Source organism: Salmo salar, chromosome ssa19, assembly GCF_905237065.1.
Source record: "Salmo salar chromosome ssa19, Ssal_v3.1, whole genome shotgun sequence".
Taxonomy (NCBI): domain Eukaryota; kingdom Metazoa; phylum Chordata; class Actinopteri; order Salmoniformes; family Salmonidae; genus Salmo; species Salmo salar.
Window position 1 is genome coordinate 11,636,106 of NC_059460.1, and position 16,518 is coordinate 11,652,623.

Genomic DNA, 16,518 nt, shown 5'->3' on the forward strand with positions numbered 1-16,518 from the left:
CTGGGCGCTGTTCTCAGATAATTGCATGGTTTGCTTTCGCCGTAAAGTATTTTTGAAATCTGACACCGTGGTTGGATTAACAAGAAGTTAATCTTTAAACCGATGTATAACACTTGCATGTTTCATGAATTTTTATAATGAGTATTTCCTGTTTTTGAATTTGTCGCTCTGCAATTTCACTGGATGTTGGCCAGGTGGGACGGTAGCATCCCACAGCCCCTAGAGAGGTTAAAAAGACTGCCTGAAATTGCAGCCTGTTTTGGTGGGACGGAGTTTTGGCCTGCCTGGTGATGCAGTAAATTAGTTAATACCGATAAGAAAGAGAATTCCAAACCGCTCAGCCAATAACAGCTAGTTTTCAGTTTTCCCCTCCTCACTCAAAACACTCCCAGACAGTCCTAGCAACATTTTTGCTTGAGAAATTACTCTTTGCTAAGCCTAAGCAATTTTTGTTTTTAAAGCAATCACAGTAAGGTACCGTTAAACTTCCCTTAATAGCCTTGGCGTTTATTTGCTTAAATCACTCTACACAAGAGCCGATTATTAGAGACAGGCTTCTATTTTCTTAAATCACACAGCTTTTGCTCATTTGCATAGTTAAAACTGCAATATGTAACTTTCTGGGTGACCTGACCAAATTCGCATAGATCTAACACATTTTTAGCATTCTCATTGAAAGCAAGTCTAAGAAGTGGTAGATCTGTTCTATGTATTTTTATGCTTCTATGTTTAAGTTTAGTTTTACTTCGATTTTGTACACCAGCTTCAAACAGCTGAAAATACAACATTTTTGGTTATGGAAAATATATTTCAGTAGTTTAGATGGTACAATGATTCTACACTATACTTCCTTGTTTTGTCACAAACAGAAATTAGGCAAACTATTAGATTTTTTGCAACCAGGAAATAGCGGAGCGATTTCTGCATAGTGCATCTTTAATTGTTCAATTCCAGCATTCACTTCCAGCATTTTAATACATTTCTTAATTTCCTGCACTAATGTGTTATCATTTACACACTGTAACCACGTTTACAACCACAGTTACATATCGAGAAAAACAAATCCAGACAGATGTGATGGAAATGCAGAGAGATAATTTGTTAATTTGATATGGTGGGATCTTTTTGTGTCTGTACAATTAATAATGTCACCAAATGGAAGTGGAACCTTTATGCGCAAATATTGATATAACAGCCATCATATTGAAGTAAACTTGGAGTCACGCGACGATATGGGGTGTGGTCTTTCCATTACAACTCAGGAAACCATGCAGTATATTAGGCTACAGATTAAATAAGTGATGAACTTATTTAGGGTCTTATTCTGGTGACATGATGATCGATGCTTGACTACCGTTTGACAAATACTCTCCCTCTTATCCATAATAATAATCTCATCGCGTAGACTGTATCTGCGAGCTGTTGGCTAGAGCGCACGTAAGACTAGAGTAGGCACATTTGCGTCAAACCTATCGGTAGAGATGAAAATGCGATGGAAACACATTGAACTTTAGAATTTTATTCAGTCCATGAAAATGAAAAAGTACATTGTGTGTGCACTAGGACATCACACACTGATTTTTATCCACAACCTGAAACACACCACTGGCACTAGCGGTTCTGCAAGGGGGGGCCAGTGCCCCTGTGACAACAATTTTGGACCCCCTTGTGGCCCCCCTAAATGTGGAGTATGAAATAATTTTTACATAACTAATTTTTGCTATCGTTCTTTTTTTACATCCGTTATTAGACAGTGGCAACGATGATGAACATGGTCTTTTGCCTGCTAATGCCTGCAATGTAGTGAAGAAAACGATATGACAACAATAACATCTAATGTAACTGGCCCCAGCTTGGTCCCCCCAGTTGAAATGGTCTAGAACCGCCACTGACCACTGGTGGGAAAATGTGCATATTTTTTTATGTGGATTTTAGGATATTCGCATGAAAATCTGTCACCAATTGGATGGAAACCTAGCTTGTGTAACATTTATTTTGTCTTAGTAATCCTCTATTTCGGGAAAACTTTTCCTTGACAGGATAATTATGTTCCTCTTTCACTGTGCATTTCACTACACCCGCAATAACATCTGCTAAACATGTGTATGTGACAAAAAAAAAGATTTACTTTCGCCACTAGAGGGAAATCAGCTGATGTCGGGGGGTTTGTACCACAATCTATGGTCTGTACTCCCGAAGTAGACTCTTTTTGTGCTCGATAGCTAGCTAGGAGTTCTCAGCTGTTAGCAGCCAATGGCTGGAAACTACAAGTGTAATGGCTGGTACAATGCAATGGCACTTCCAAATGTAGATCCTTCAAAACACCCCCAAACAGGGAAACAGATCCCAATCAAAGGTGTTATCACGTGCTCCACTAAGGCAGTTATTTATTTTATAAAACTGAGGTGGGCGAGCGCAAATTAAAAGTACGAATCTCAGAGCATCGTAGCACCATTAGGTGCAAAACTCTATTTACCCAGTTGCAGCCCACTTTTTGGAAGCGAACCACTCGATTTCGTCCCTACGTTATATCGGCATCGAACATGTCACCCTCCCTAGGAGAGGGGGTGAGCTCGACAATTTATTGCTAAACGAGAGGCTGTCTGGATCTTTAATTTAAAGACCCTTGCTCCCTTCGGTCTCAACGTAGACTTTGATCTGAAGCCATTCATTGTAAAAGTTTGTAGGCCTATGTAACCAAATTGTATCTATGATTGTATGCTATCCATTCATGTTTTTTGTATGTTATTTTTATATCTGAGCATTAACCAATGATGTCAGGCCACACCTGGCCATTACAGACACGTGTCCTTTGACACTATATAACCTAGTGACCCGCAGTGTTTGTCATTATACCCTGATGAAGACGTTGGATATTATGTTCTTTTTCAAGCAGCCAATGGTTAGCAGCTTCATAAAGGTGATAAAAATGGATGATTATCTTCATTTTTTTTAGTCATTACTGAATTATTTAATGTAACAAATAAAAACATTAAACCTTGTAACAATTCATGGTAATTCAATGGTAACCTCGTAAACAATTAATTTAGACCCAGGCGTGTATTTGCTAAAGCGTGCTGTTGGCCAGCTATTAAAAGGGACAGGTGGCTATTTGAGACTGCGATTAAAACAAGTTTTACAGTACTTCAATTGTTAGCCAGAAATGATTTGATATTGAGATAAAAACGGCTGCATTGGACCTTTAACAAAAAGGTATTGCATAGCCCAAACATGACATATTGTAACAAGGAATTCTGGCCCGCGAGTTTCAAATACCGTAATTTCCGGACTATAAGCCGCAACTTTTTTCCCTCGCTTTGAACCCCGCGGCTTAAACAATGAGGCGGCTAATATATAGATTTTTCCCCGCTTTCAATTTTTTTTTCTCAAAAACAACACATTCTGTGACATGCTTAGTTTTTTGGCGGCATGAAGCTTTTATTAGACCAATGAAATTGCCGAACGGGTTAAGGTCAAACAACTTTTTTTGTTTACTGTTTATATTAAATCGAGCGCTCTCAAATTTCCCAGCATTCTGATTACGGTAGTCATTTTGTCAACCTCATCATGGCAAAGACGGAGAAATGCATATGATGTAGCTTTCAAGTTGAAGGCGATTGATCTGGCTGTTGGAAAAAGGAAATAGAGCTGCTGCACGGGAGCTTGGTCTTAATAAGCTGATAAGACGTTGGAAACAGCAGCGTGAGGAATTGACTCAGTGCAGAAAGACAACTAAAGCTTACTGGTAATTTTTAATTTTTTGTTACAAGCCGTGTTTCGTTAAAGCCTATTTATTTTTGTTACAAGCTGTGTTTCGTTAAAGCCTATTTATTTTTGTTACAAGCCGTGTTTCGTTAAAGCCTGTGTAAAGTTAATTTGTTTCAATGTACCGGTAGGCACCGGCGGCTTATAGACATATGCGGCTTATTTATGTTCAAAATACTATTTTTTTTTTAATTCTGTGGGTGCGGCTTATATTCAGGTGCGCTCAATAGTCCGGAAATTACGGTAGTATGTTCTGACAATACTGGTATTGGAGTCTGTACCTACCTACATTGTAGCCTCAGCTACAGAGCCAGTACAGTATCTAACCTGAGGACTCTCTCTGTGTGGCTGGGAAGGCCTGTGAAGGGATTGATGGTTCTCAGCTCCTTCAACCACTTGGTGTGGTTGTAGCCAGCTATGGTCCTAAAGTACAGCCTTCTCCAGTAGCCCTCTGGTCTCTCCTGAACTTTCATCATACTCAGCTTCTCCACAACCTGAATAGAGGAGCAGACACATGATAATACATTTGGTTCATAATGCTATATTAGTACATACAAGCATACAGTATTCACTTACATACTAAATCATGAACCATTCACATACTCAATACATTGAAGAAAAAAAAACTGCTGTATTATGTATATACACTGTGTGTACAAAACATTAGGAACACCTGCTCTTTCCATGACATAGACTGGTCAGGTGAATCAAATCACATTTTTTGGGGCACTACTAGGGTTGCACATTTTGGGGAATATTCTGAGGTGGAAACTTTCCGTGGGAATTAACAGGAATATATGAGAATTTACGCAAATTAATATTAATACCATTTAAATGTAGATGTTTTTGCATTGGATATATTTACCATATCATATGGAGACTGAAACCTTTTACCTTATCATAAGTAGACGTCATAGCAAATGATTAAATCCTTCCAAATGGGGGGGAAAAAAATAATGTAGTTACGAATTGAACTTTAATTAAATGAGTTGACTCTTCACATGGGTGGATTTCACTGAACAACAAAAGAAAGGGAATATTGAATGATCCCCAATGATCCAATGCATCTCCCAAAAATGTTTTCAACATACATCTGTAAAATTATAATCTAGAAACTAAGCTTTGGTTGTCTTCCTCTCAGGCTTCCATGTCTTCTCCCTGAACTTCCTCAATGTCCACCTCTTAAACATCAGACTCTGAGGCCTCGTCTTCACTGTCACTTTCCAATCTTGTTGAGGATGGCTCGTTTTCAGGCAAAAAAAAAAAAAACAACTCTAATTTGCTTGAGAGACTCCTTCTCCTTCAGGAGACTGTCAAACATGATGACAACACCACCCCAACAGGTGTTGCTGGGCAGCTTCAATGTGGTGCTCTTATTCTTCTCACTTTGCTTGGTGAGATAGATTGCTGCTATAACTTGATGACCCTTCACATACCTAAGCATTTCCTTGGCTCTTTTGTAGAGTGTATCCATTGTTTTCAGTGCCATGATGTCCTTGAGGAGCAGACTCAATGCATGAGTAGCACAGCCAATGGGTGTGATGTGAGGGTAGGACTCCTCCACTTTAGACCAAGCAGCCTTCATGTTCACAGCATTGTCTGTCACCAGTGCAAATACCTTCTGTGGTCCAAGGTCATTGATGACTGCCTTCAGCTCATCTGCAATGTAGAGACCGGTGTGTCTGTTGTCCCTTGAATCTGCTCTTGTAGAATACTGGTTGAGGGGTGGAGATGATGTAGATAATTATTCCTTGCCCACGAACATTCAACCACCCATCAGAGATGATTGCAACACACTCTGCTTTCTCTATGATTTGCTTGACCTTCACTTTAACTCTGCATCCAGCAAATGAGTAGATAAAGCATGACTGGTTGGAGGGGTATATGCTGGGCGAAGAAAATTCAGAAATCTCTTCCAATACACATTGCCTGTGAGCATCAGAGGTGAACCAGTTGCATACACAGCTCGAGCAAGACATTCATCAGCATTTCTCTATGTTCCTCCATTGAGTCAAAAAAACATCTGATTCCAGGAGGACCATGAGCTGTTGCTATCAATAAGGTGTCTGAGTCATCATTTTCCCCTCGAATAGAAGTAGAGGGACTTTTGTCAAAGGTTGATTGTTGTGAGCGCAGGGCAAACTTTATGCACTTGGCCAGATGATTCTGCATCTTTGTTGCATTCTTCCCATATGATTTGGCACAGTATTTGCAAATGTACACAGCTTTTCCTTCTACATTAGCTGCAGTGAATAGTGCCCGTAGCATTTTCCTGGGCTCGAACCAGGAACACATCGACAACAGCCACCCTCAAAGCAGCGTTACCCATGTAGAGCAAGGGGAACAATCACTCCCAAGTCTCAGAGCGAGTGACGTTTGAAACGCTATTAGCGCGGACTCGGCTAACTAGCTAGACATTTCACATCGGTTACACCAGCCTAATCTCGGGGGTTGATAGGCTTGAAGTCATAAACAGAGCAATGCTTGAAGAATTGCGAAGAGCTGCTGGCAAACGCACGAAGGTTATTATTCATGTTCTGGTTAAAAAAGGCACTAATGATTTATGCTATACAACGTTTGACATGTTTGAAAGAACGTAAATATATTTTTTCCCCTCGTTCATGAAGTGAAGTCCGGCGGGCTTAGATCATGTGCTAACAACACGGAGATTTTTGGACATAAATGATGAGCTTTTTTGAACAAAACTACATTCGTTATGGACCTGGGATTCCTGGAAGTGACATCTGATGAAGAGAATCAAAGGTAATGGATTATTTACATAGTATTTTCGATTTTAGATCTCTCCAACATGGCCGTTTGTCTGTATCGCAAAGCGTATTTTTCTGGGCGCAGTGCTCAGATTATTGCAAAGTGTGATTTCCCAGTAAGGTTATTTTTAAATCTGGCAAGTCGATTGCGTTCAAGAGATGTAAATCTATAATTCTTTAAATGACAATATAATATTTTACCAATGTTTTCTAATTTTAATTATTTAATTTGTGGTGCTGACTTGACTGCCGGTTATTGAAGGGAAACGATTTCCTGAACATCAACGCCATAGTAAAACGCTGTTTTTGGATATAAATATGAACTTGATAGAACTAAAAATGCATGCATTGTCTAACATAATGTCCTAGGAGTGTCATCTGATGGAGATTGTCAAAGGTTAGTGCATCATTTTAGCTGGTTTTATGGTTTTGGTGACGCCTGTCTTTGAATTGACAAAACATTACACACAGCTATTGTCAATGTACTCTCCTAACATAATCTAACTTTATGCTTTCGCCGTAAAACCTTTTTGAAATCGGACAACGTGGTTAGATTAAGGAGATGTTTCTCTTTCAAAGGGTGTAAGATAGTTGTATGTTTGAAAAATTTGAATTTTGACATTTATTTGGTTTCAAATTTGCCGCTCTTGAAATGCACCTGCTGTTGATAGGGTGCACCACGGGTGGCACGCTAGCGTCCCACATAGCCCCAAGAGGTTAATAGGGTCGAATCCGGAAACTATAATTTCGAAAACAAAACGTTTATTATTTCATTGAAATACGGAACCGTTCCGTATTTTATCTAACGGGTGGCATCCCTAAGTCTAAATATTCCTGTTACATTGCACAACCTTTAATGTTATGTCATAATTATGTACAATTCTGGCAAATTAATTACGGCCTTTGTTAGGAATAAATGGACTTCACAGTTCGCAGTGAGCCAGGTGGCCCAAACTGCTGTTTATACCCTGACTGCTTGTACAGAACGCAAGAGAAGTGACACAACTCCCCTAGTTATAAGAAATTCATGTTAGCAGGCAATATTAACTAAATATATACTTGTGTATTGATTTTTAAAAAAGGCATTGATGTTTATGGTTAAGTACATTGGTGCAACGACAGTGCTTTTTCGAAGTAGGCTGTGATTCGATGAGAAATGAACAGGCATCGCATCGATTATATGCAACGCAGGACACGTTAGATAAACTAGTAATATCATCAACCATGTGTAGTTAACTAGTGATTATGTTAAGATTGATAGTTTTTTATAAGATAAGTTTAATGCTAGCTAGCAACTTACCTTGGCTTCTTGCTGCCCTCGCGTAACAGGTAGTCAGCCTGCCACGCAGGCTCCTCGTGGAGTGCAATGTAAGGCAGGTGGTTAGAGCATTGGACTAGTAACCGGAAGGTTGCAAAAACTAATCCCCGAGGTGACAGGGTAAAAATCTGTTGTTCTGCCCCTGAACAAGGAAGTTAACCCCCATTCCTAGGCCGCCATTGAAAATAAGAATGTGTTCTTAATCTGACTTGCCTAGTTAAATAAAGGTGTAAACAAATATATATATTTTTTTTTAAACGACAAATCGGTGGCCCAAAAAAACGATTACCGATTGTTATGAAAACTTGAAAATCGGCCCTAATTAAATCGGCCATTCCGATTAATCGGTTGACCTCTACTTGACACTACTGTGGGAAGCATTGGAGTCAACATGGGCCAGCACCCCTGTAGAATGCTTTCAACACCTTAGAGTCCATGCCCCAATGAATTGGTCTGTTCTGAGGGCAAAAGGGAGTGCAACTCAATGTTAGGAAGGTGTTCTTAATGTTTTGTACTCTGTGTAGACTGGGTATGTAAATATTTAATGTTGTAAAGTAAATAAGTAGTTTGTAATATGTATGCTGTGCATGTTTGTATCTGCTTCTTGTATTTGAATTCACACTGCTTTGCAAGCTTGCCCTCTACTTTGTCCCTAGTGGGATAATTAAAAGTGTTATTCAATTGAAATTATACTGAACCTCGTCCATGTGCTTGGCCTTCAAGTTCTTACTCTCCCCATATTTTGCAGAATACTTTTTACGCCACATTGCACTGCAAGAAAATTAGACAACAGATTCACCTATTATGTGATTGAATAGGGTCGCTAGATAGTGGAGAAGAGTCCTACTGCCTCCGGATATAAAGTATCCTTACTTGTTTTTTGCCAGCTTATAGAATAGCTTGTTGACGTAGCCAATGCAGTAGAGAGAAGAGGCATCCAGATTCCACAGGATCTTCATTAGGATCTCAGGTGGCAGTCTAATAAAACACAAATTACAATAAGGCTGGGTCCAAAAAAGTCATGAACTGGGCACTTGCTAGCTGTCTCCTTGCCTAATAAATATACTTTTATACCAATACTTGATATAGTCTAAAACAGCAATGCAAAATTGTCAAAGTTTTCCATACAACCCGGAATATTTAATAACATTACATTTGAACTTACTCTACCGGTTTATCCTTCAGCCGCTTGAAATTTGAGACAAAATATCCACAGGAAAGTATTGTTCACCCAACATTTAGAGTGCCGGTACTGCCGTTTAAATGTATACTGCTCAAAAAAATAAAGGGAACACTTAAACAACACATCCTAGATCTGAATGAAAGAAATAATCTTATTAAATACTTTTTTCTTTACATAGTTGAATGTGCTGACAACAAAATCACACAAAAATAATGAATTGAAACCCAATTTATCAACCCATGGAGGTCTGGATTTGGAGTCACACTCAAAATTCAAGTGGAAAACCACACTACAGGCTGATCCAACTTATGTAATGTCCTTAAAACAAGTCAAAATGAGGCTCAGTGGTGTGTGTGGCCTCCACGTGCCTGTATGACCTCCCTACAACGCCTGGGCATGCTCCTGATGAGGTGGCGGATGGTCTCCTGAGGGATCTCCTCCCAGACCTTGACTAAAGCATCCGCAAACTCCTGGACAGTCTGTGGTGCAACGTGGCGTTGGTGGATGGAGCGAGACATGATGTCCCAGATGTGCTCAATTGGATTCAGGCCTGGGGAACGGGCGGGCCAGTCCATAGCATCAATGCCTTCCTCTTGCAGGAACTGCTGACACACTCCAGCCAGATGAGGTCTAGCATTGTCTTGCATTAGGAGGAACCCAGGGCCAACCGCACCAGCATATGGTCTCACAAGGGGTCTGAGAATCTCATCTCGGTACCTAATGGCAGTCAGGCTACCTCTGGCGAGCACATGGAGGGCTGTGCGGCCCCCCAAAGACATGCCACCCCACACCATGACTGACCCACCGACAAACCGGTCATGCTGGAGGATGTTGCAGGCAGCAGAATGTTCTCCACGGCGTCTCCAGACTCTGTCACGTCTGTCACTTTCATCTGTGAAGAGCACAGGGCGCCAGTGTCGAATTTGCCAATCTTGGTGTTCTCTGGCAAATGCCAAACGTCCTGCACGGTGTTGGGCTGTAAGCACAACCCCCACCTGTGGACGTCAGGCCCTCATACCACCCTCATGGAGTCTGTTTCTGACCGTTTGAGCAGACACATGCACATTTGTGGCCTGCTGGAGGTCATTTTGCAGGGCTCTGGCAGTGCTCCTCCTGCTCCTCCTTGCACAAAGGCGGAGGTAGCAGTCCTGCTGCTGGGTTGTTGCCCTCCTACTCCGTCTCATGCTACCACTAGAGTGAAAGCACCGCCAGCATTCAAAAGTGACCAAAACATCAGCCTGGAAGCATAGGAACTGAGAAGTGGTCTGTGGTCCTCACCTGCAGAACCACTCCATTATTGGAGGTGTCTTGCTAATTGCCTATAATTTCCACCTGTTGTCTATTCCATTTGCACAACAGCATGTGAAATGTATTGTCAATCAGTGTTGCTTCCTAAGTGGACAGTTTGATTTCACAGAAGTGTGATTGACTTGGAGTTACATTGTGTTGTTTAAGTGTTCCCTTTATTTTTTTGAGCAGTGTATATCACCTGGCACATGCTCAAAACCATGTAAACACATGCAGACGTTGGTTACATGCATGCGTCGCCTGTACTTCCGTCTTGTGCATGCGCCTTTGGTCACGAGCAAACAAATCTTGATTATCACACACAGAGAGACGCGTTTTCATGTCGGGTTAATAACACTTTCCTGTGGATATTTTGTCAAAAATTTTGACCAAAACCACAGACAATCGGCAGAGTAGGTTCAAATGAAGTTTATTCAACATTCTGACTTGTAAAGGGACTGTTTGGAATTTTTTTACGGAAATGACCACGTTTCGTACCTAGCTGTCTCCAAGTCCACAAAGCCAAACACGTACTCAGGATACTTACAGCTAACACATTAATACAAACACACAGACTGGATAGATTTGTCAACTATTTATGAACATCATTTTGAAGAATTAAATACTGTATAAAATAAAGTTATTCTAATTTCAATTCTAACCATGGGACTTGGAGACAGTAGCAACTCTGTCCTTTCTCTCTGCAGATTACAGAACAGGACATGGACCATAGGAAACAGGTGGAGGTGCATTCTTGTCATACCTGCAACCAATCAGAGCACGCAAACAATTAATTCAAACGGACCAAAGCTCACACTTCCAAATCACATGATGCTTACCGTAATGCACGAGGCACCTACACTCTGTTACACATTAAGTGTCGAAGTAGTTAGCTAGCTACTGTAACAAATGACGGAGAAGGTGGCGGGAAGAGGATGTGGAACTTGAATTGGATAGCGGTGGAAGTGAGGATGAAAGGACTTTTATACGAAAGAATGGTAGTATTCTGGGAGTATTGGTGCCAAACTTGGTGAATCTGTTGAAAATATGAAAGCTTTGGGTAAAGTAAAGATCACAAAAAAAAATTAGATTTTTTTTGTTGGGTCTCAGGCAAGTTTATGATTATGCTGTGTCATGTTTTGAGCTACAGAAAAGGGCACCTGTCAAGGGAGTAATTTCTGGAGTCTCGAAAGAAAACTGACATTGATGTACTGAAGAATATTCCTGCGGTGGTCAATGAACGTAGGATGAATTGTTTAGTTAATGGCAGGAAAGAGAAGAGTTCATCTGTTCTTGTGTTTTTGATGTGAGTCCCACCTGACCCCAGTGAACTATGTCCTATCCTGTCAGAGCTTTTATATACAGGTTTTTGCAATGTCATCGTTTTAAAATGTTTGGACATGTAGAAAGTGTCTCCAGAAAGAAGAAGCCCGAGATGTGAGAAATATCACTTTGAAGGGGTTTCCGAATGTGTAGCAGAAGAGAATGGTCAAGGAGCAAGGTGTTGTAGCTGTAGTGGAGAACATGAGGCGACATTCTTGGAATACCTGAATAGGGTGAAAGAGACTGAGGTTGCTAAACTCAGGGCAGTTGAGTCTCCTATGCAGAGGCGGTCAAAAGGGTAGAAAGAATGAGTATCTCTGAAGGTCTGGTGGTAGTGAATAACGAGCAAGACCCAAAAATTCTTCATGTGAAGAAAGTGGACTGTGTCTCTTTTATAGTGATGAATCAATTGCAGGTGAAATATTTCTGGATAAAAAGATTTCACATCTGAGGAAAGGATGGTCATGGTTCACATCAACACCATTATCCCAGAAACCCTAGACCCACTCCAATTTGCATACCGCCCAAACAGATACACAGATGATGCAATCACTATTGCACTCCACACTGTCCTTTCCCAACTGGACAAAAGGATCACCTACGTGACAATGCTATTCATTGACTACAGCTCAGCGTTCAACACCATAGTACCCTCAAAGCTCATCACTAAGCAAAGGATCCTGGGACTAAACACCTCCCTCTGCAACTGGATCCTGGACTTCCTGACGGGGCGCCCCCAGGTGGTGAGGGTAGATGGCAACAAATCTGCCACGCCGATCCTCAACACTAGAGCCCCTCAGGGGTGCGTGTTCAGTCCCCTCCTGTACTCCCTGTTCACCCACGACTGCGTGGCCAGGTACAACTCCAACACCATCATTAAGTTTGCAGACGACACAACAGTGGTAGGCCTGAACACCGACAACAACGAGACAGCCTATAAGGAGGTCAGAGACCTGGCCGAGTGGTGCCAGAAAAACAACCTATCCCTCAACGTAACCAGGACTAAGGAGATGATTGTGGACTACAGGAAAAGGAGGACTGAGCACGCCCCCTTCTCATCGACGGGGCTGTAGTGGAGCAGGTTGAGAGCTTCAAGTTCCTTGGTGTCCACATCACCAACAAACTAGAGTGGTCCAAACACACCAAGACAATCGTAAAGATGGCACGACAAAGCCTATTCGTGGTTAGAGTGTTGGACTAGTAATTCGTAAGGTTGCAAATTCGAATCCCCGAGCTGACAAAGTAGAAATCTGTTGTTCTACCCCTGAACAAGGCAGTTAACCCACTGTTCCTAGGCCGTCATTGAAAATAAGAATGTGTTCTTAACTGACCTGCCTAGTTAAATAAAAGGTAAAATAAAAAAATAAAGATCCTCAAATGGTTCTACAGCTGCAACATCAAGAGCATCCTGACTGGTTGCATCACTGCCTGGTACAGCAACTGCTCGGTCTCCGACTGCAAGGCACTACAGAAGGAAGTGTGTACGGCCCAGTACATCACCGGGGCTAAGCTGCCTGCCATCCAGGACCGCTATACCAGGCGGTGTCAGAGGAAGGACCTAAAAATTGTCTAAGACCCCCACGCACCCCAGTCATAGACTGTTCTCTCTATTACCGCATGAAAATCGGTACCAAGTCTAGGACCAAAAGGCTTCTCAACAGGTTTTACCCCCAAGCCATAAGACCCATAAGACAGGAAATCAAATGGCTAGCCGGACTATTTGCATTGTGTCGTCCCCCCCAACCCCTCTTTACACTGCTGCAACTCTCTGTTTACCATATATGCACAGTCACTTTAATTATACATGAATGTACATACTACCTCAATTAGAACGATGAAACGGTGCCCCCACACATTGGCTACCCGAACTATCTGCAGTGTCCCGCCACCCACCAACTCCTCTTTTACGCTACTGCTACTCTCTGTTTATCATATATGCATAGTCACTTTAACCATACCTACCGTTGAAGTTGGAAGTTTAAATACACCTTAGCCAAATACATATATACTCAGTTTTTCACAATTCCTGACATATAATCAGAGTAAAAATTCCCTGTCTTAGGTCAGTTAGGATCACCACTTTATTTTAAGAATGTGAAATGTCAGAATAAAGGTAGAGAATCATTTATTTCAGCTTTTATTTATTTCATCACATTCCCAGTGGGTCAGAAGTTTACATATACTCAATTAGTATTTGGTAGCATTGCCTTTAAATTGTTTAAATTTGGTCAAACGTTTCGGGTAGCCTTCCACAAGCTTCCCACAATAAGTTGGGTGAATTTTGGCCCATTCCTCTTGACAGAGCTGGTGTAACTGAGTCAGGTTTGTAGGCCTCCTTGCACGCACGCACTTTCTCAGTTCTACCCACAAATGTTCTATAGGATTGAGGTCGGGGCTTTGTGATGGCCACTCCAAACCTTGACTTTGTTGTCCTTAAGCCATTTTGCCACAAATTTGGAAGTATGCTTGGGGTCATTGTCCATTTGGAAGACCCATTTGTTACCAAGCTTTAACTTCCTGACTGATGTCTTAAGATGTTGCTTCAATATATCCACATCATTTTCCTTCCTCATGATGCGCCATCTATTTTGGGAAGTGCACCAGTCCCTCCTGCAACAAAGCACCCCCACAACATGATGCTGCCACCCCCGTGCTTCACGGTTGGGATTGTGTTCTTCGGCTTGCAAGCCTCCCCCTTTTTACTCCAAACATAACGATGGTCATTATGGCCAAACAGTTCTATTTTTGTTTCATCAGTGCAGAGGACATTTCTCCAAAAAGTACAATCTTTGTCCCCATATGCAGTTGCAAACCGTAGTCTGGCTTTTATATGGCGGTTTTGGAGCAGTGGCTTCTTCCTTGCTGAGCAGCCTGTCAGGTTATGTCGATATAGGACTCATTTTACTGTGGATATAGATACTTTTGTACCTGTTTCTGCATCTTCACAAGGTCCTTTGCTGTTGTTCTGGGATTGATTTGCACTTCGCACCAAAGTACGTTCATCTCTAGGACACAGAACGCGTCTCCTTCCTGAGTGGTATGATTGCTGCTTGGTCCCATGGTGTTTATACTTGCATACTATTTTTTGTACAGATGAACGTGGTACCTTCAGGCGTTTGGAAATTGCTCCCAAGGATGAACCAGACTTCGTCTTGGCTGAGTTCTTTTGATTTTCCCTTAATGTCAAGCAAAGAGGCACCGAGTCTGAAGGTAGGCCTTGAAATACATCCACAGGTACACCTGCAATTGACTCAAATGATGTCAATTAGCCTATCAGAAGCTTCTAAAGCCATGACATCATTTTCTGGAATTTTCCAAGCTGTTTCAAGGCACAGTCAACTTAGTGTATGTAAACTTCTGACCCACTGGAATTGTGATACAGTGAATTAGAAGTTAAATAATCTCTCTGTCAACAATTGTTGGAAAAATTACTTGTGTCATGCATAAAGTACATGTCCTAACCGACTTGCCAAAACTACAGTTTGTTAACAAGACATTTGTGGAGTGGTTTAAAAACAAGTTTTAATGACTCCAACCTAAGTGTATGTAAACTTCCGACTTCAACTGTACATGTACATACTACCTCAATTAGCCCGACTAACCAGTGACTGTATACAGCCTCACTACTGTTATAGCCTCGCTTCTGTTATTATTCACTGTCTTTTTACTGTTGTTGTTTATTTTCTTACTTATCTATTGTTCACCTATTACCTATTTTTTACTTAAAAATTGCACTGTTGGTTAGTAAGCATTTTACTGTTAGGTAGATCTACACCTGTTGTATTTGGTGCACGTCACAAATAAACTTTGATTTGATTTGACTTGACATGGAGTACAGTCTAGTAGAGGTCGACCGAATATGATTTTTCAACGCCGATACCGATAATTGGAGGACCAAAAAAAGCCGATACCGATTAATCGGCGGATTTTTTTATTTATTTATTTGTAATAATGACAATTACAACAATACTGAATGAACACTTAACTTAATATAATACATCAATAAAATCAATTTAGCCTCAAATAAATAATGAAACATGTTCAATTGGTTTAAATAATGCAAAAACAAAGTGTTGGAGAAGAAAGTAAAAGTGCAATATCTGCCATATAACAAAGCTAACGTTTAAGTTCCTTGCTCAGAACATATGAAAGCTGGTGGTTCCTTTAAACATGAGTCTTCAATATTCCCAGGTAAGAAGTTTTAGGTTGTAGTTATTATAGGACTATTTCTCTCTATACGATTTGTATTTCATATACCTTTGACTATTGGATGTTCTTAGAGGCACTTTAGTATTGCCAGTGTAACAGTAAAGCTTCCATCCCTCTCCTCGCTCCTACCTGGGCTCGAACCAGGAACACATCGACAACAGCCACCCACGAAGCAGCGCTACCCATGCAGAGCAAGGGGAACAACTACTCCAAGTCTCAGAGCGGGTGACGTTTGAAACGCTATTAGCGCGGACCCTGCTAACTAGCTAGCCATTTCACATCGGTTACACCAGCCTAATCTCGGGAGTTGATAGGCTTGAAGTCATAAACAGCGCAATGCTTGAAGCATCGCAAAGAGCTGCTGGCAAAACGCATGGAAGTGCTGTTTGAATGAATGCTTACGAGCCTGCTGGTGCCTACCATTGCTCAGTCAGACTGCTCTATCAAATCATAGACTTAATTATAACATAACACACAGAAATACGAGCATTAGGTCATTAATATGGTCGAATCCGGAAACTATTTTCTCGAAAACAAAACGTTTATTCTTTCAGTGAAATACGGAACCATTCCGTATTTTATCTAATGGGTGGCATCCATAAGTCTAAATATTCCTGTTACATTGGACAACCTTCAATGTTATGTCATAATTACGTAAAATTCTG

At 41.1% G+C, this 16,518-nt stretch overlaps 1 protein-coding gene across 2 annotated transcripts in view; it reads right to left on the reverse strand.

The window, feature by feature from the left end:
* Nucleotides 1-16,518, reverse strand: part of fbxo15 (F-box protein 15) — a 30,546-nt gene that overhangs the window by 11,789 nt on the left and 2,239 nt on the right. The window contains exons 3-6 of one of the 2 annotated variants that reach the window (XM_014157195.2): nucleotides 10,984-11,084; nucleotides 8,725-8,829; nucleotides 8,550-8,622; nucleotides 4,093-4,259 (exon numbers count right to left, since the gene is read on the reverse strand). In XM_014157195.2, coding sequence (XP_014012670.2) covers nucleotides 4,093-4,259; nucleotides 8,550-8,622; nucleotides 8,725-8,810 — 326 coding nt within the window. In that variant the 5' untranslated portion in view covers nucleotides 8,811-8,829; nucleotides 10,984-11,084. The remainder of the gene's footprint in view (nucleotides 1-4,092; nucleotides 4,260-8,549; nucleotides 8,623-8,724; nucleotides 8,830-10,983; nucleotides 11,085-16,518) is intronic. The other variant, XM_014157193.2, reaches the window with a different exon arrangement.